At 42.8% G+C, this 19,372-nt stretch overlaps 1 protein-coding gene across 1 annotated transcript in view; it reads left to right on the top strand.

The window, feature by feature from the left end:
- The window catches only part of PPM1H (protein phosphatase, Mg2+/Mn2+ dependent 1H), a 41,888-nt gene that overhangs the window by 15,295 nt on the left and 7,221 nt on the right, over positions 1-19,372 (top strand). Inside the window, exons 3-5 of the mRNA XM_042017566.1 lie at positions 5,167-5,230; positions 6,846-6,953; positions 15,496-15,647. Of these exons, the coding sequence (XP_041873500.1) occupies positions 5,167-5,230; positions 6,846-6,953; positions 15,496-15,647 (324 nt within the window). The remainder of the gene's footprint in view (positions 1-5,166; positions 5,231-6,845; positions 6,954-15,495; positions 15,648-19,372) is intronic.

Consider the following 19,372-nt stretch of genomic DNA (forward strand, 5'->3'; position numbering starts at 1 on the left):
CTATGAGATTATCTTGGTTAGGGTAGATCTTCCCCTAGAAACAATTTTGTGCACATGTGCTTGTGCATCAGTCTTTAATTGATTTGGCTTTGCCATCATCTTTTCTCTTAAGAAACACTGCTATAGTTTGTGTGCTTTAATTATCTTTGTTTATTGTAATTTTGTTTCATTAAACTGTGTGTCAGATGAGCAATAGGGGAACGATACTGAGACACTGAACTTCAGAGCTAACCTATCTAGAGGGTACTTAGTATCAGACAGTGCTGTCTGGATTTAAAGATCCTGACTCTGCAGAAGCACAAGTGTAAGGACATTTTTAAGATTATGGCTGAGTTGAGACATAAGTTGTATAATTTTCAGTGGCTCTGTGCCTAACCTGCGCTGCACATCTTTTCTTCTTGATAGTAAGCATGCTCTTTACACTGGTTAGATACCTGTAGTTCAACAGACAGTACAGATGAACAGTTCCTTTTGGACTGGTGATTTAAGCTGTTACCCAAAGGGTGAGCTCCATTCCACTGATTACTTGTGTGGGAGGGAAAAAAAAGAAAGTTTTGTGTTGCTCAGATATTAATATGTGATTTTCTGTTGGTATGACCAAAGAAAGTTGAGCTTGAGAAGGAGGTTGTTTGGATATCTGGGGTAGTTTTGTTGTGAGTTGGGTTATTTTGGGTGGGGACGAGAGTAGGGGCAGGTGGAGGGTGTATGGGGATACCCTAGGTTTGGGGTTTTTTAGAGTGGTAGCAAAGCAGTGCTAGAAATACACACAATCTACAGACCTGTCTCCGAGATGCCTTTAGCCTTGTACTCAGTATGAACTAGGACTTCTGTGAAGCAGTAGTACTTTCTCTTGGTTGCTTGCCAGAAGTAGGTTTATTCTATGCTTCAAGCTAAAGCCCTTTGATGATGATTTTCTTTGCTCTTCCTTAGGTTTAATTCTCAGTTTACTATTAGGTGTCACAAGCAGAGATGTGAAACACAGACAAACTTTCTAAAACCAAGTGCCATGAAAAAGCAGAACACAGTCTGGATTCCCCTGTCATGCACAAAACTGAACCTTCCAGGTCAGGGTAGAGGTAGATTGTGTTTTCAACACCATCTGTTGTGCCTGGGGATGCCAACACAATGCTTTTCATGACCAGTAACCTTACACAGTTTGCCATGAAATGAACTGGAATGTGGATTTTGGTTTTAGTCATGAACTTTTGCTCTTATGTGAATTTGAATGTGCTTTCAGAAGGCCAATTTTAAGAACAACTTATATGGCAGGAGAACTCATAACACATGTAAGACATTATCTAGGATTTTGGCTCTTAAATTTGCATATGGGAGCTGACTGGTTTTTCAAGTTCTGACCCAGCAATATGTAGGTAACTTTGATAATCTTTTATTTAAAGAGTGCTAAAGCACTGCTAATGACCTCAGCACTGTAAGAAACTTGTTCTGTAGATTGTGTTGTGCATTTAGTAGCTCTTGGTTATTTTTTCACCGTGAATTTAGAGCAGATTCCAGTTAGCATATGAGTAACATCATGTCAGTCCTAGTTCTTTTGTTCTGACATCTCTTTTGGCTCCTGGTGCGATTTGGCCCAGTTTTCCAAAATGTTGATCCTGAGTCCAAATGTAACTTTGTGGGTGGTACATATGTCAAGGCCTAGTTCAGTATTTTTGGACAGCAGTAGCATTTCATAATTCTTTTGAAATGAAAAGAAGAAACGAAGTTAACTGAAAAAAATGCAGCTAGATCTAGCTGGGCATGAGCTTGCCTTTTCTACTTCCCACTGCTCCCCCTGTTTTTTCATTTGGAAAAATAGAGGCTTACGTGGCAAAAGTACTTAACAAGCTTTAGGCTCACTCAGATCTGGAAGCAATAGCATTGCCTTGTCTTTATAACCTTTCTTGTCATGCCCTAGTGGCCACCAAAACCTCCTGGGATGTGGACAAGGAAGACAGGAAGAGGGGAGGGTTGCAATGCTGTGTTGTTAAAACAGTGAGCTGGGCTGAATTACACAGAGGGCTGAATAAGGCCGTGCTGGCACTAAGAGAGCCAAACCACCCCCTCAAGTTCTCTGTATGTCTGTGTTTGATATACCTACTGCCATATTATATCTTTATATACAGTAGACAGAAGTATAAATGCAACTTTATTACATAAAATCAAGAGAAATAGTCCAGAAGGTTGTAGTCTGTGTGAAATAAACCCACATACAAAATACGGGAGGTTTCACAGGGCATAAATTAAAATGAACTTCATATCTTCTTTCCGTCTGCCCAGTGCAGTTGCTGAGTTGTTAGCTGAAAAGCTGTGCTTCATGCTTCTCTTGCAGCAAACCACACACTAGTATATTATTAATTCTGTTTCTCTAGTAACGCAGGATATAGGTACTTTTCTAAAGTGTCTCAGGTTGCTTTTCAGTGTGTCTGTGCTACCTCCGCTGCTGTGGTTGCAGTTCTGAGCATTGTCTTTTAAGTGCTGATAATTTTTCAGGCAATAGCTACATCAACAGTAAAAGCACATTTGAGATGAGTTTGACACCCAAGTTCTAAGCCCAAGAGGTGACAGGCTTTGAGAAACCACAAAATAAATCACTGTAGCTCTCTGGGGCTCCCTCACTTAGTTGCACGGCTTCAGGAGGTCACAGGCTAGCCAGCTGCTCTCCGTAATCTGCTGATGGAACAAGTTAGCTGTAGCCCTTGGAACATGGCCTCCCCCAATGTTCTTATACTGTGGTGTCACAGTTGAAGGCCTGAGGGACAGTGGTTTTTGTAATGGTTCCATAAAAGAAGCTGGATTCAGCAGTGGGGACCATTCTTTGGAAGGACACTGGCCTAAATTATACTTTTTTCCCTTCTTCCTAAAGCACAGTCAGTGTGAGGTGTTGTGCTGGAGAATATAAGGAGGAAGAGGAGAGAGGGAAAAAAGCTTGGTCCCTGTTTTTGTCAACTTACAGTGTAGTGTAAAGGGAGGGCTTTGGTCTTAAATATTTGCAGTTACCTTGCAATGGGCTTGTTTTTTCCTTTAAAAATGGGGCTGCAAGTAGTTAAGTCACATCATCTTAGTTTTGTTTGCTATTTTAACAAATATGTACAACAGTGTGAACAGCCAGTACTAATGGTTGTCTTCTTAGGCTTGTGGCTTGATTAGTCATTTGACTGATGCCCACAATGGACTCAGCTGATACCCATTTTCTTGGTGTCAGAGCACTACTGGCGCTATGCAAGGCATAGCTCGGACTCCTCAGGGATGTTTTCCCAGGGCTTCCAGTACTGTAGGTCCATTTGGAAGCTGTTCACGAGTAGTCAGAAACGGTACAATTTTTGCTCTACATTCAAACCAGGATATCCAAGTTAGTGAGTGAGGCAGAGGTATTTGTTGGAAATAAAGGAAGGAACAAGAGCAAAATGCATGACTGACTCCTCCTTCCCAACTAAATGCTATTTCAGGGCTTAAACATCAGGGCAGTATTATCATGCTGGCGACTTGTAGTAATTTGTGTCTTTTTGTCTGGGTTAAGAGCTAATTTATTTGCCCTCCCCAGTACAGAATGCCATTTGAATGCCTTCACTGTATTGTCTCTTAGACAGATGGCCAAATATTATGGTTATATATTCTAAGATATTCTTGACTACATGAAGGACCCTCTGTAATTTGCAAACCTCACCTAGTTTCATTTTGGGATGTCATACATAGTAATGTTTTGTAGTATGGGAGAGAAGTCCTCCACTACTGTTTCTTCTATGCATTTTGGTTGCTTTTCTCTTTTTTGTTGGTCCTTCCCTTACCTCCAAAGCCCTAATATGATCCCTTCCTGTGATTACTGGGAAATGTAAAGGCAGGGCTTAAATGTCTATGCAACTCTCAGTAAGTCCAAGGCTTGCCTGGGTGATGCAACATACACAGCACCATTTATTGATCCCAGGCCTGTGCCGTATTTTGGTGAAGCAGGGGGCAGTTTGATTACAATACAGGATTTCACCCTTAATTTTTAATATCCTGCTGGTTTAGGTCACAGCCTTAACATTGCTTAAACTTCATCCCATGTGACTCCCTGGAGCTCAGGCAGCCATCCCAGAGAGCTGGAGAGCTACACAGCAGGGGCTGGCAGTGGCTGGCAGGGGACCTGCCCAGCACCTTCCCTCCCCCACCCGGTTTGTGCACTCGGGGTGCTTTTGGTATCAGCCCGAGGGCTTAGGGCATGGATGGGCCAGGAGGGAAGCACAACATGCCGGGAAAGGCTGAGGAAGGATGATTTTGTATGACAGGAAGCATGCCCCTCTGGGGCAACATACCTTAGCCAAAAAGGTACCCCAGCACCTGAGCTCAAGCATGTATTATACAAACCACAGGACTCTACAGCTTATGAGAATGACTGTCATCTTCTGTTGTTTTTTTTTTATTTCTCACTGGCAAAATTGCTAACCTTCTTGCCTCATCAGTGTCAACAGCTGGATGTGTAAAAGGTAGAGTACGCAGGCATGCGGTAAACAGAATCAGAGCATGAGCATTTACTTCTCTTGTCTCTTGTCCATGAGAAAGCTGCTGTGAAATGTGAAACCTCTGACAACCTTGACTGTTGCAGCCAATGTCAAGTGAGCACTAAATAGCCTAAGACTTCAGCACGTGAAGCTTGTCTTGGTTTCTGTGGTCCTGGAGGGTGAGAACAGGATCAGAAAGCTGTTTTACACCATCTGTACACGTCCTGTTGTTGCTCACGTTTCACATTAACAGTGTGAATCTAGGCATTGGTTAGTTTCTTAATGGGTTTGGGGTTGTTTTGTTTGAGTCTTTTTTATTTGGTTGAATTTGCATTTTTTTATGACACTGTATTATGGTATAGCTGGTCATATCCAACAATATCTTAACTAATTAGGATGTTATTCCAGCCCACCTCTTTCTCTGCAATCAGTTATGTTAGATATTACAGGAGCAGCCTGTCATGTTAGATATTTTCTCATCTTCACTTTTCCTTTTGGTGAAATGGATAATTATTTACAGAAAACCTTCCTGCAGGAAAAGAAATTTACATCTTGGTTCAAAGACAGAGTCCCTAGGAAAAATAATCTTTTTTTTTTTCCCCCTTTTTTGAAATCACAGCTGCTTGTTTCAGGGCACTGGGTCACTAATTGAGTGCAAGCTTCATAAATGTTGTTTGTCCTCCCCCCACAGGGCATACAAAACCATTGAGGAAGATGACTTGAAGTTTCCCCTTATATATGGAGAAGGCAAGAAGGTGGGCATGTTTGCTTTCCTCAGACCAAAGGAAGAAGGAATTCTGTGCTGTTTACCACTCAGTTTAGCCCGTGGCAGTCCAGTGTTTTCCACTCAGTATCTCTTTATTTTATCGTTTTGACAGCTTGAAAGAATATCTTGGTTCTGTCATAAATCACTCTCATGTCTGGGGGGTGGTGGGGGGAGCTCAACATACTAGAAAGCATTTTACAGCAAACATAGTCATTTGTTGTTTAGTTCGCTTTTGTTTTTCTTTCATTGTAAATAGGCTACAATGAGACTGTCTGAAGTAATTTGCTTTAAATGTTCCTGTTTCATTGTAAAATATAACTAGAACAAAGCAGGAAGATATTTAATAGTGCTCTGAGATGCAAAACTCTAATTTAGGAAAGGGGGGGATCAGGGCAGGATTTGTCAGGTATCTTCTTCAGTTAGTGTATGTGAACTCCCCGTTGAATTTTGCTGATGTGTGACAGCTGATAGTTGAAAGGGAGAAACACTGTTCTGTTTGGTATACTTTGTTTTCAGCTCTGTGGTTAAGAACAGTGAGATCATTAGTGTTGGTCCCAGCAAGCTTAGCTGGATGCAGCAGTAGGATCAATATAAGGATGCAGTGGTGTCAGTTTGCTGATATTGGTATGCTTGCTGTGTTTCTAAATAGTGCTTTCCTGCTGCATTAGGTTCTTACCTCAATGCAAAAATAGACACTTTTCAAAATTAGTCCATGTTTTGAAGGTTCAGACCTGCAGCTTATCTGTGAATTTGGTTAGGTTTATAATTATTTGCAAAATGTTTCATGCACATCTTTTTCATTTACTTTCTTATGGCCCTATGAAGCCAGGAGTTACTGAGGCAAAATGATTCTGAGTCAGTTGCTCACTGTTTTTGATGCTGAGCTCCCTTGCTTAGAAGCTGCTGTGGCTAAGCTCGAGTTTGGGGAAAGTGATCTGCCCAGCACAGAGAGCAGGTGTCCCTGGGAGGCTGAATGCCTGGTCAGTCTTAGAGAAGCTTTAATGAAGGAGAGCCCAGAATCTCTTGGGACTCCACTCATGCCACAGAGGAAGGTGCTGGGGGAAGGAAGGGGTAGACATGGGAGAACTGCAGACCTGCTGTAGAGTGACTCTCCCTAGAAGAGAGCACTGTGGTCAGTGCTGCTGTCACCTGTGTGTTCAGCAATTTAGGGTGGCCTTTGGCACTTTTCCCTGGTGAAGGGAATACACAACAATATGCCAAAAGGAAGGTGCCACAGATTCCTTATGTGAGTAATTAAGCTCCTTATTCTCTTTATAAAACCTATACTAACAGTATAATTTGCTGAAGGAATGCTCTCACAGACTGGTGTGGACAGTGAGGTGACTGAGTTAGGTTTCCATAGTCCCAGTACCTTAGAGATGGTGACTGAGTAGGATGTGGATGAAAACAAAGCTTAAAATAAGGAAAAAAATGGAGATGGCACGAGTGTGAAAAGCTTTGACGTTGATTAGCTATGTTAAGTCTAGAGTTTCTGGGAGAGAAATCCCTAACTGTAGCAGTTACAGATTAAGAATGTTATCTCATTCCCTATTGACACAGTCCATGTAACAAGATTTTATCCCATTGCTTTTCTTTTTTTGCAGGCTCGGGTTATGGCAACAATTGGAGTGACCCGAGGACTGGGAGATCATGACCTGAAAGTGCACGACTCCAATATATACATCAAACCTTTCCTGTCCTCTTCTCCTGAGGTAAAACAGCCAAAGTTCAACTGTCTGATTTGTGGGAGGGAAATAAATTTACTTAGTGTGTTTATTTGTTCTTCTCAAATCATCCATTCTGATTGTGGTCCAGTCCAGGTAACATGCTGCTGTTTCCAAAGGTGCAGCACAATAGTAACATCCACATAGTAGGGACTAAGTTCATAGTAGATTCTAAATTCCCTAAGTGCATGCCCTTGCTCTGATTGCTCCACATCCCTGCAGAGCACTGATTCCTTCTCACTCCCTGTTCTATGGTTATCCTGTAGCCTTGCCATTCAGTGTGACAGATGCCCATCTCTCCTCCCACCTTCACATGCTCCAACTCCTGTCAAGGCCTAGATCATGCTGCCTTCACAGAAGACGTAAATCTGTGTACTGCAGAAGGGATGTCTCCACAGCAGTGTAATGCCCTGCATTATACAGAGGATACCAGATCAACTCTTAAGCAGGAAAATGCCAAGAGCCATAGGAAGGGTACTTTATGCTTCCATCTGTCTGCCCCTTAACCTTCAGTTCTTAACTCTTTTGATAGTTTTGTGCAAACACCAAATAATGAGAGTGTGCATTCCCAAATGATGGTGTAACGAGGAGATTATGGGGTATTTGGGTTAAGGGTAGTTTTAAATGCCTCCTTCATTTTGAATTGCCTCATCACAAGCAGTTCCACCCAGTTTTTGACCACTGGAGACCTTGCAGTGAAGGATATCAAGCCTTCCAAAGGGATTTGAATGTATTTGTTAACAAGGAACATGCAAGCCTTGCTTTTTTTTCTCCCACTGTAACTGCATTTCTGTTACTATGTCAAGGAACAGATGTCACATATTTTCCATAAAATATTAAGCAAGGGCAAACCATCTGATGACAGCACAAAAAGAGGCAGCTTTGCTTCCATGGCCCAAATGCTGAAAACTGTCCATTGTCAACTGGATTGCCAAAGTTTTAACTATACCCAGTATTTGACCTTGAATTTATCACTTGCCATGGCAGTATGAGAGAAAACACACAAATAACATCATACTGCTAGGAAGGAACCAAATTATTAAATTAACCTTGCATGGAACATCTCTAAGGCCAATTTGTCATGAATGAGTGTTTCAGGTTTCTCAAAGAATCATCAGCAAAGGTATCAGCAAAAGCAGGTTTAATATTAAAATGAAAGCACAACAGTTTGTTGGCAGGGTTCACTCTACTACTTACTAGATGGTTGAAGCACACACAGAAAAAATTGGACTGAAATCTAAAGTCAATCAATCTAAAACTAAAGTCAGCCAAAAATTATCTATGTGGGGGCTGGGGACAAAAAAGGTTAAGGATAAGGGAAAGGGTAAGGATAAAAAGGAGTAAGGGAGACCCTTCTGTTGAGTCACAAGGTTCAGAGTAGACCCCCTTGTCAAACTTATCCCCAGACTTGACTACTTGACTAAAGGTTTTAACAACACTTAACTAATAGCTGAATTTAAACAATTTAACAAAATTGTTTAAACAAAAGATTCTGTAGACTTTACTATAAGCACAGCAGTAACTGACTTATAGGCTTAACTTACTTACGAATCTAACATATTTAAGAATCTAAGAGAGCAACATTCCTAGTACCTTTGCTATAGCATATTCACACTCATACATACGCAGGCCTAAAAGAGTATGTACACAGGCTGCTGTGGTCCAGGAGAGCTCAAAGGGTCTCACTTGGAACCACTGTTTATAGGGTTGCAAGAAAGTTGGCTTTAGTCACAGTAATTTACCGTTCTGGCTGCAATTTGGGTTGCTAACTTTTTCTGAAAGTTTGATAACTTTGTTATAATGTTGTTCCATTTGGGTTGTTATTCAGGTAAGAATAAATTTCCAAGGCCGTTTGAAAAAACAGGAGCTCGTTAGACAGCACAAGTTCCTGGGAGCAGACGGTGTTTCTGATAAGCTCAAGAGGAGCTCAGCCCAGGTGCTGTTCATCAAGGCCAAGGCCTGACAGCATTTCTGAGATCATAGTGGCCCGAGGAGGGGCAGGGAGGAAGGATGCACCACCACGACTAAAGGCAGTCTGGCTTACTCCACAGAGTGGCAGTGTGGTCTCTTCTTGCCTCTGTGCCTATAAACAGAGATATAAAATTTACATATATTTATTATATAAAAATTATGTATTAAAATTCCAATTAGAAAAATAAAAATTAAAGAAGTGCTAAGAGATTCCAGCCCTGAAGAAAAGAGGGAGCTCTACAGACAGCCCCTTCTTCACGTTTCCTTGCTCTCAATTGTGTACTTCCCCCTCTCCCCCTTTGAATGTGTGGTGTCCCTCACTTGAGACCTGCTCTTTTTCTCCTCAGCCCGGCAGGCAAGAGCTCTGCCCTCATCACTGTGATGGATTTGTTTAATGCCAGAAAAATGATGCAATTCTACCTATTTATTTTTCTTTCTGGCATGCTGAGACCCAGTGTTTCTGGGATACGTAATGGCTGCAGCACAGCATCCCAGCAGTATCATCTCTGCCAATTGCTGCTGCAGTATTTGTGTGTGTCTATAAACCAAAGCTTCTCATGGGCTTTTCTGATGTGTGGGGAATGTGTCTGTACGTGTTCAAATTCTGGAATATGACATCCAGTTCATATGCTAGCCACGTTTTGGGATCTCTTAACTGCTTTGCAAAAGGGAAGCAAAACTGGCTTTGTTTCCACATCTTCTTCACAGCTAAATTCGGCAGAAATGTATGAGGGCAGGAGGAGGAAAGACAGAGCACCAGCCACCTGAATTTAGAGATACTGGCAAAAAAACCCCTGAGTATTATTAGGAAGTAGCATATGCTCTAGCTTGCATTCCATTGCACCTCCTCCTCTTAATCATCTCTTCCTTCTCTTCCTAGAGAGAGCCCCAGTGCTTTAACTCATGTTTTTCCCTGACTTGTTCTGTCCAAACATCGGCAGCGCACCTTGCACAGAAACCAGCATTAAGAAACAACATCTTTATTCTGCCATCTGGGAGGCTTGGCACTTGGAAGCAAAGGCAGTGGCATCAAGCAGCAGTCATATTTGGTCCCTGTGCAGCATTGGATTTTGAATTGTTTATATAGAGGTAGAGAAGCACAATGTGTGGTTTCCAGACCTGGAAAAGGGGAGGCTCAGGAAATTAAAGTGCAGAGTGGGTTGTGACAGAGGGAGGATCCAAGTCCTCTGGCTTCTGTTTCTGTGCCATAATTACCGTGTCCTTTCTCAAGTAAGGGGCAGTGTGGTGAGTTTTCAGAACAATTTACTTCCAGCGTGACAAAGCTCTTCTATGTCATATCCACCAAAATTTAGCTCAAGGAAAGGTAAACATCCCTGAGACTACATCCAGAAATAGGCATATAATAGTAATTTGAGGGTGGTGTGAAATGATACTTTGATAGAGTGCCAGGCTATGGGAGGAGAAGTCATGCAGCCAAGACTGACGAATGTAATCAGTATTCAGTGGCTCAGCTGTTATGAGACCAGATTTGGAGGACTTCTGCAGGTTGGTGAGCTCTAGAGATTTGAACCTCTCATAATCAACTGAAGTAGCACAAAGCAGGCAAGCCATGGCTGAGGCTCTCTGGCATGGAATTAAATATTTATTTTTCATAATGGAACAGTCAATTTGAAAGCTTTCAGCAGGAAATTCTGCTTTTCAAAGCTTAGCACGAGCCACCTTGTTGCAGATGAAAAGCAGAATTTCATCCTGAAATTTTTTGAATGGCAGCTCAGCTATTTGGTGGGGAAAGATGTGGATCTGATGGCAGCATTGGCCTTTGCCAGCAATGAACTAAAAGCCAGCCACCACAGCAAATGATAAGAAGGATAATGAAGAAGAATTTTTCTTGTTCCATTGTGTTAGTAAAATCTTTCTGACAACTCCACAAATATGTCCAGAGAGATCACTTTAGATTCACATCTGCCTTCTGGAGAAATCCTCAGGAATTACGCCATCAAAAGGAACGAGTAAGGCAGATACATAGAGAAGTACAGTGCGATCAAAGGGAGTCAAGGTGGCTTTAGGAAGCAAACATCACACCTTAGTGGCTTCAGGTCCTTGAGATTGTGTCTACAAGAGAATTAAAAAATAATAATAAATGCAGCAGATGCTCTTGCATGAGCACTTTGATTTCTCAGAAAACATTTGAGAAACCGTTCTGCATCACAAGTTATTAATATAAAAGATATGAAGCTACAGACTAAGTGGAAAGTTGGCACAGTCTACTGGAAACTGGCTAATGGGCAGGAAACAAAGGGTGGCAGTAAAAAGCTAAAAGGAGATTAATTGGTGAATGCTGCAGGGAACAGTGTTGGGACCCACTTTTTATTATTTACATATAAATTACTTGGAGGGTGGTATTGAAAGATCTCATCATTTGCCAGCAAAGCTGCACTGGATAACACTGCACATAAAAGGGATGATACAATTAAGAAAGGGCTTTATTTATTGAAGTAGCTGGGTTGATCAATAGTGCAGGCGAGTGAATGCAGGCTGTTGTTTAGCTGGAATTCCCCTGAGGCCTGCTGCTGAGGAGCACCTCAGGTGGCTGCAGGCTCACATGTCACTCTGTTGTGAGCGGTTTTCCAGCCACAGGGACTTTTGTTGGCTGCCTCTTAAAAACAAACCTGGTGAACAGGGCACAGCGCCTTCACAGGGCTGACGTCCTTTGCAGCAGCCAAAGGCAGGGTTTGTCCAGTGGGTAGATCTTTTTGAAATGTAAATAAAAACCAGCTCACCTGTTTGTTCATTGCTTGCCCAGAGTGATTTTCTCAATGCTCTTGACTGCATGTAGGTAATATGTAATATGAGGCACAAATACCTGGATGAAAGACGTTAATTGACAAACTGCATAATGCACATTCAGAAAGATGTGTGACTGTGGGCTCTAGTGGTGTGTATGCCCTGTTACCTGTCAGCAGATCTGTAAGTACTAGTCAGGTTAACTAGTATTATCCTATCTATAGGATGTAAGGGTAACCCAGTGCTTATGGTTGTGGCTTCATGGCTGGCTGTGCTGCTGAGGTTCCTTGCAGTTTTTAGATTTTCTGGTTGCTAATGTCAAGTTCAGCTAGTTAACAGGTCAGCTGCTTTACATCAATAAGACATCAGCAGATGGAAGAAGCATGATGACCAAACTGGGCTCCTTTCAGGGCAGCTGTGATACTCCAGAGAGATTAATTTAAAGAGTGAGAAACACTACCTGGGCAGCACAGAAGGGGCTGGTAGGCTGGAGGGAGTTGCTGAGAAGGCTCTCAGGACAGCATGGGAGGCCGAGGACACAAGTTCTGTGGGGCACTCTCAGGATTTATGTCTGGCTGCAGAAGCAGTGATTCACAAGGGAAAGACAGAAGATCCAAGATGGCATTGTTAGGAAATTTGTTGAGGGTGCTGCACTAGTTGAGGAAGCCTCTGCACTGCCGGTCATTGTCTGGCCAGCTGTCACCTGCAGGAGCAAGGTTCTGCAATGCTGCTTTACAGAGCAGCTTTGCACAAACTTGTGTTACAGACAGAATGTTCCTTAAACCTTACTGTTTACTTTCCTGAAATACAGCTACAGGAAAGAGGCAGTCATTGAGAGGGTTTACTCTGGAATTTTAAAAAATAAAACAAAATAGTCATTTTCATTGCAATCATTGAGCTGCTTTTGGTCGCATAAGATTTACAGGGCTGTAGGGTTCATTGCTGTTGCAGGCACTTAGGTAATTCCCTGCTTGTCTCCTCATATTTCTAAACTGTGGCATATCATACTCTCTCACCTTTTCTGTACAGTGTGGAGTGTGCCGTGGGTGCTGCACAGCGTGAGATGTGTGTGGGGTGGGTGTTCCGTGAGCCCTGCTGGGCTGAGCTGCTGTTCCACGTGCTTTGGTGGTGCTGCCGAGCCTGTGTGCCTCCAGGAGCTCTGTTGTCACACTGCTCCGTGTCCAGCTGAAGGCACAGGGCGCTACTGCAAGAGACCCTCATTGACCCAAGTAAGAACTACAAGAAAGCTGCTGGCAGAAAAATGAAGGGTTAGGAGCTGGTTACTTTCTGCACCTGGACAAGGTGGTGTGTGAACATAACTTCACCCTGCAATAGACTGGACAGCTCTAACTCATTTTTGTCAGCAACATATCAGGGGTACCTACAGCTGTATTTAAGAAATACAAGGCAAGACACAAAGAAAGGACTTAAGGTAACTGCGAGGCAGACAAAACTGCGTTTCAGTGAACGTTTTGTTGCATGTCCAACTAGTCCTTGTATGCAACAATCTTACCTCGAATTGCCCCAAGCTTGTCTCCTGTAACCTTGGCACTCTCTTTTCCTTAGTCTAGGGACTGGTCTAACACCTCACTGTTCTCTGCATCTCTTCTGACATCTAGTTTCTTCTCAACATATGCCTTTCTGCTGGAGGTGCCCAGTTCACAAAGCTTGACCTTTTAGGAAGTACCCTTCTTCCTAGATTACACAAAAAACCCCAGTAATTGCATTTTTTTTCTGTTCCCCTAAAACAAAACATATTCTTCGTAAAGTGATCTCTTCTTGGTGTTGCTCTTGCATTTTGACCCACGGACTGGCTGCAGGTAGCTTTGAAAAGTTTCTCATCCGTCCCAGTGCTGCTCCTCAGAGCACCAGACAAAATGGTTCATTTCAGGAGGATTCCAATCAGTGATGCATGGTTTTGCTTTCCCACCTTCTACCCCACCTAAGCTGCAAAAAAGGCCCCTGTGGTATAATATGTCCTTTGCCTGGATTGGGATGTGCTTTTCCCAGCACAGATGTTTGAAGCTTGGTTAGCCCTACCAGGGGCTTGGTGCTGAGTGCATCCTTGAGCATTAACTCTGATGCTTTCTCAAGTATTTGCTGGTCCCCAAGAGATCTGACCAGAACATGTGCTGCATATTGATGGTTGTGTTGGCTAACTTACCCTCCACACCCCAGTGATTTCTGAGTTGCAGCTCAGAAAACAGTGGGCTGTTAAGGCTGAACTAAATTCTGGAAGACAGGGACTATGACAGCTACTGATTTCTGTGCAATGAGCTTGAGATGAGAGGTGTGCTGCATATAGGGGTCTTTTCTATATTCCCACTCAAGTCTAAATAAGCAGATACACTCTAATGAAGAGAGTATCTTGCTTTGAATTTAATCCTCTCCAAAGTCCTTATTCAGCTGCTACCTTAGATAATGAAGTGAAGGTTACATTTTACAAATGACCTTCTTGTGCTTTTGAGTGAAAGGCGAGCTGGTAAGGATTAGCATCAGGTCTAGGTGATTTTTTTAAATCTTTTTTTTCCTCTGGTACTGGTTGAAGTCCCATAAAAGCATAATTACATTAAAAGGTCCAGGCATTTTATGTGCATTGCCTGCCTGCTCCATGGCTCCTAAGGGAAGAGTGCACCATGAGGGAGAATAAAACAGCTCATATTTTCTTGTTATGCCAAGTGCTTGTCCTGACTAACTGCGCTGTTAGTGGAGTCCAAGACTGGAGCAGGGTGCATGATGAGGTGCACCGTTTCTGAATTTCAGTATAGGTGATGCTTTCTTCCTGTCTGCCTTACCATGGCTGTTACAGTTCTTTCAAGTTGTGGTTGTTGCTGTGGTAATGGAAGTTCTCTGTGGGTCCTTCCTAATGGCTCCCCATCACAACCTGGGAATTGCAGGCATTTCTCAACTGGAGTGTGCTGGAAGGGGAGTTACACCAAACTAAAGGCTTGTTTTAAAACACTTTCTATGGCCTTTGCTTGTATTCTGGCTCAGCTGATGGCCTCACAGCAACCCCCACCATGACTGCCTCTGCCACTCCCAGCTTCTCTGGGAAGAGGGCAGTGGAAGTTGTTTTAAAGGCAGGATGTTAAGAGGTGCCAGCAGTGGTCAGCCTGACTGGGACTGCAGACAGGTGAGTTGAAGCCAGTGGGTATTTTAATAGTGCAAAAAAGCTTCACTTTTGTGCAGATCTTGAATCGGTCTGTAGCTACTGAAATCCTAACAGATACATGAGACTGAGCAGTTTTTCTGCATTTCATGAAACCACTCACTTGCTCAGGCAAAACTCGTGAGTTCAGCAGCTGCCTCAGGTTTAGAAAAGTGAACGCAATGCTGGCTGTCACACAGGCATTTCCAAACATGCAATCTGGCAGACTTAAATGGATCTGGACAAATAGTGAAAACAATTATTTGTGAATATTTTATAAAATATCAAAAATTCATCAAATAAATTATTCAGCTTCCATACAGCTAGTCCTGCCAATGCTAGGGAGGAGCCTCATGCACTGAAGCCAGGCTGCCGGGTGGGGGAGGCTTCAAGTGCTTCTGGCATCAGGCAGCACAGGGCTTTAGAGCCTGGTTTCAGAATGCTTGCATCCATCCCGGCTGCAGTTAGCACCTGAGCCATGCTGAGCTGCAGCAGGAAGGATTGCTGTGTGGAGGGCTGAATTGGAGACAGACTCCAGCAATGCCATGGGAGGTATTTCAGTGCCCTGGCTGAAACCTGATAAACTCACAGCCAAACTCAGCAGTTTCATGAACAGGTCTGACAATTGCCTCCTTCATGAATGTCTCTTGGGTTTTTTTCTTTTAGGTGAGAGTCTATGATCTCCTGCAGTATGAGCATGGGCCAGATGATGTTCTGATCCTTGCTACTGATGGGCTCTGGGATGTGCTGTTAAATGAAGAAGTGGCAGAAGCTGTCACTAACTTTCTACCAAACTGTGACCCTGATGATCCCCACAGGTTCGTGCTCATCCCTGATTTTCCAGCTTCTCTATAGAAGATCACTTTCTGGTAACATATTTTTGTAGAAAGTATGATATAAATAACATTTGGGAAACATGCAACACTTACAAGAAGACATTTTTATAGGTTGGACGGAGCCTCTACAGCAAATGTGAGCAATTGGAGCAGGGGCTCTATTATAACTCAGGAATGTCCACCTTGAAAGGAATAGGTGTGGGATCACAGCATCTTGGCATGGGATTCTGTTTGCTGTATGAGGTCCTGTGAAAACTGTAGGAGGCTGGGGTCTTGGAAGACCATGGCAACAAGTCTCTCCTCTGGACAGTCCCTTAACACTAAAGATTGTTTCTCTGTAGGACATCCTCATAATCTCCCTCTCTCTCCCACTGTGTATGTATATAAATACTGCATGCTGTGGTTCCCACTCATTCCTAGTCATAGTGTGACCTTTGAACCCACCTTCCTTAGAGGATGCTCAGTGCTACCAGCTACAGGATGGGTGTAGTGACAAAATAGGTGGAAAGTCCAACTTGTGTTTCCTTTAATTAGATTATGCTTTATTTCACTATTTTAATCTACCTCATCCTCCTCATTTTTTCTATCTTTATCACCTCTTAGATCATCAGTTTCTGTCCTTAAACCATCATGCAAACAAACAAGTTCCCAAACAACCATCTAGAGGCTATCTGCCTTGAGTGAGTCCATAGGTTTGTCTGCTACTGAGTTCAATGTCACTGTGAATTAAATCATTATGCCAGAGATCAGAAGTCTCTCGTTTGTAACCAGGACTGTGAAAGCGGAAAGAGCTTGATTTATTCTTAGGGACTGCTCAGGAAGGGAAGTGTGTGTTGCTACTGAATTTAGGCCTGTCTACCACTGTGTTCTGCCCTCACCCTGGGCTGAGAGTGGGGAAAAGAGATTTTACACATCCCCAGTTGGTCTGTGGAAAGTGGAGTTTCAGAAATAGCTAAGACCCATCCCAAAATGCTTGCTGTTTCTCGTATTTCTAAGTGGTCATCTTCACAGGGTCAGCCCTATTCTTTATCAACAAACAAGGTAACTGGGTATGGACACCTTGACAGTGACTTGGGGTTTAAAGTGAGAACACCTTCAAAATAACAGCAGTATTTTCTTGCGCTGACACTTACAAATACAGAATGCAAAAAAAAGGTCTTGCTGCAATTGTCAGGAGAATGGAGGACTGATGATTATCATAAAGCTGCAACTGCAATATTTTGACTTTGCCCATCTCCTTATGCCAAAGATAAGATATGGTATGAATGACAGCCCTGGGCCATCTTTACTTCAGCAAGACATGCAGCTGTGTCTGCCCTTTCTCCGGGAGGAGATGAGACAGGATCAGTTAAGGGCACTTCAAGGGCATCTGGCAGTGTGCTATGCAGACATGCCATTAATTTAAGGTAGGAGGAGATGAGCCATCCAACCTACTTTCAGTTATTACCTGACACCATTCAAAAATGCTATGGTGCTTTTGTTCTCATTCCTGCACCGCTGAGCCTCTTCCTGCAAAGACACCTGGTAACACACAATACCTCTGTCCTGGCCTGTCTCCATTCTCATCTAGTATTTGGGAAAGGTTGGCCCTGCCTACCATCCTCACCAGTCCCATCTGTTATGAATACAGTCAGGGTGTGTTATGTCTATCTTGTTCCTTTTGGTCTTTACTAAGCTCATGGTGATAGCCACCATGATTGCTGCAGTAGGAAGCAGGATTTTTTGAGCTTTTTGACTTGTTAGGTGAGTCATTTTTCATTCATTTAAAACACTCAGAGCAACGAGAGACACAAAGAAAATTATATTTTCTTCGTTTTGATTTAGATTTTCTTGTACTGGTTGGGTAATTGTGGGGAATTAGTCACTGTTTGTGCCAACATGAGCACCACACATTCCAGAACTGAGCCTGCTGTTTTTATAAACAGACACATTTATTGGTGTTTGAACAAACACATTTATTGGTGTTTGACCTACTGGTCTATGAATGGACATCTGAACTGAAAATAAATTTGTTCTTTTAAGCAAGTTTGTGCCAGATCATTTAGAGGCTTACAAATAGTTGTGGCAAGACATTTCTCATGCTGGCATGCAAAAGGTAATTAGAGCAGTCCCTCATATAGTTTACAATGATATTTATGAAAATTACCTTTGTGAAATTGCTCTTGCTGCTTGGTTGTAAAGAATATTTAAAGGTTTTAAAGTACTGTGTGAGAGGTTTTACGTAATTATTTCACAGTGGTCTAAATGAGGTATAACTAATGAATTTACAGTAGCATTCGAGCTCAAGCTGTGGAGCTGCATTCATTCCTCTCACTAGTCAGTGACAGAAAAATCTCCTTTGCTGTATTACAAGTGTTATGTTTAAAGGAAGTGTTATCCCAGAAAATGTCAGGTTCTGTGATAGGTGTAGTGACATAATCTGTGGTGAGGTGATCAGCTGAAAATGTAGTATCTCTAGGGATGTAGAAAACTTGTTAGAATGTAAGAGCCTTGCACCCTGGGTTTGGTAGTGCTGTGGTCCTCAGGAGAACCAACCTGTGGAGCAGCCCCTGGATCCACCTGACCCAGTAGCCTACTTACTCCCTGACAGCAGTGTATTAAAAAAGAAAAGAAAAAAAAAAACTAGAGAGGGTTTTAGAGCTGCAGAGTACTTATCTGTTACATAATTCGTTCCTTGTGGGAACAATATCCCTCCCATTTGAATTAGAAGTCACTTTATAGCCTGATGGGTAAGAGCTTAGAGCCCTCAGCAGTGCTCTTGGGACTCTCTCCTGCTGATATTTACTGTGAGTATTAGTTGCCCACATAAAAAACATCTCTGAGTTCTGTCAAACATAGCATGTGCCTGGATGTCTCCAAGCAAGGAGAGCAAAATCCCCAGGTCTCTCTTCATCCAGCCATGCAGACACAGCCTCAGGAGATTTGGGCACAGACTTGTTTAGAGAACAGTTCCTGTGTGAGGACTGTGATGGAGTGAAGAGGCTGGGATGGAGCTGGATTTCTTAGCCAGCTCATTTCTTATGGGTATTGTGGCAGACAAGCATTACAGGGGCTCTGAGCGAAGAAGAGGTGGCAGCACCACTGCTGCTGTCCATACATCAGCTCTCTGAAGAGGTATGAAGATGGAGAACTGTGACTGTTTGCCAACTTCCTTCAGCTGCATTTATGCACGTTTACCCCCGACCTTGGGAATCTTTTATTTCTCATCCTTCCCTTTGTCATTTCTTGTCCCCTCACTTTCCCTCTCACTCACTAGAGATTTATGAGGATGCTGAGGAGCTCCTCCACATCTGCTGAGTGTGAGGAGATAAGAAGCTGCTCAGACATCAGCATGATTCCCCCACTGTCACCACTTCCTGCAGTACTTTCACTGATCAATACAGAAAGCTTTGGCATAAGAAAAAAACCTCCATATGTTTATTCTTAAAACACAAAAGCTGTATTCCAGCAAGGCTATTCATTAGGAGGAAGTGGATACTTTAAAACTACTTCAGCAGTTCTCTAATGCTGTTTCGACAGCTGAATCCCAATTCCACAGCACTGGAGAATAAAACATGCGGTAATGGACTGCTGCTGCTATTCATCTCCAGGTACAAGAGACTCACCTGGCTCTGCCAGTGCCAAGTTGAACAGCATTGCTTCAATTCAGTTCTACACAGGAGAGGAATATGTTACTTCACTGCTACCTTCACCTGTTCCTTTTCCTT

The sequence above is a fragment of the Corvus kubaryi genome, unplaced genomic scaffold (assembly GCF_017639235.1).
Source record: "Corvus kubaryi isolate FWS band 111438036 unplaced genomic scaffold, C.kubaryi_AGA036_p1.0 137, whole genome shotgun sequence".
NCBI lineage: Eukaryota > Metazoa > Chordata > Aves > Passeriformes > Corvidae > Corvus > Corvus kubaryi.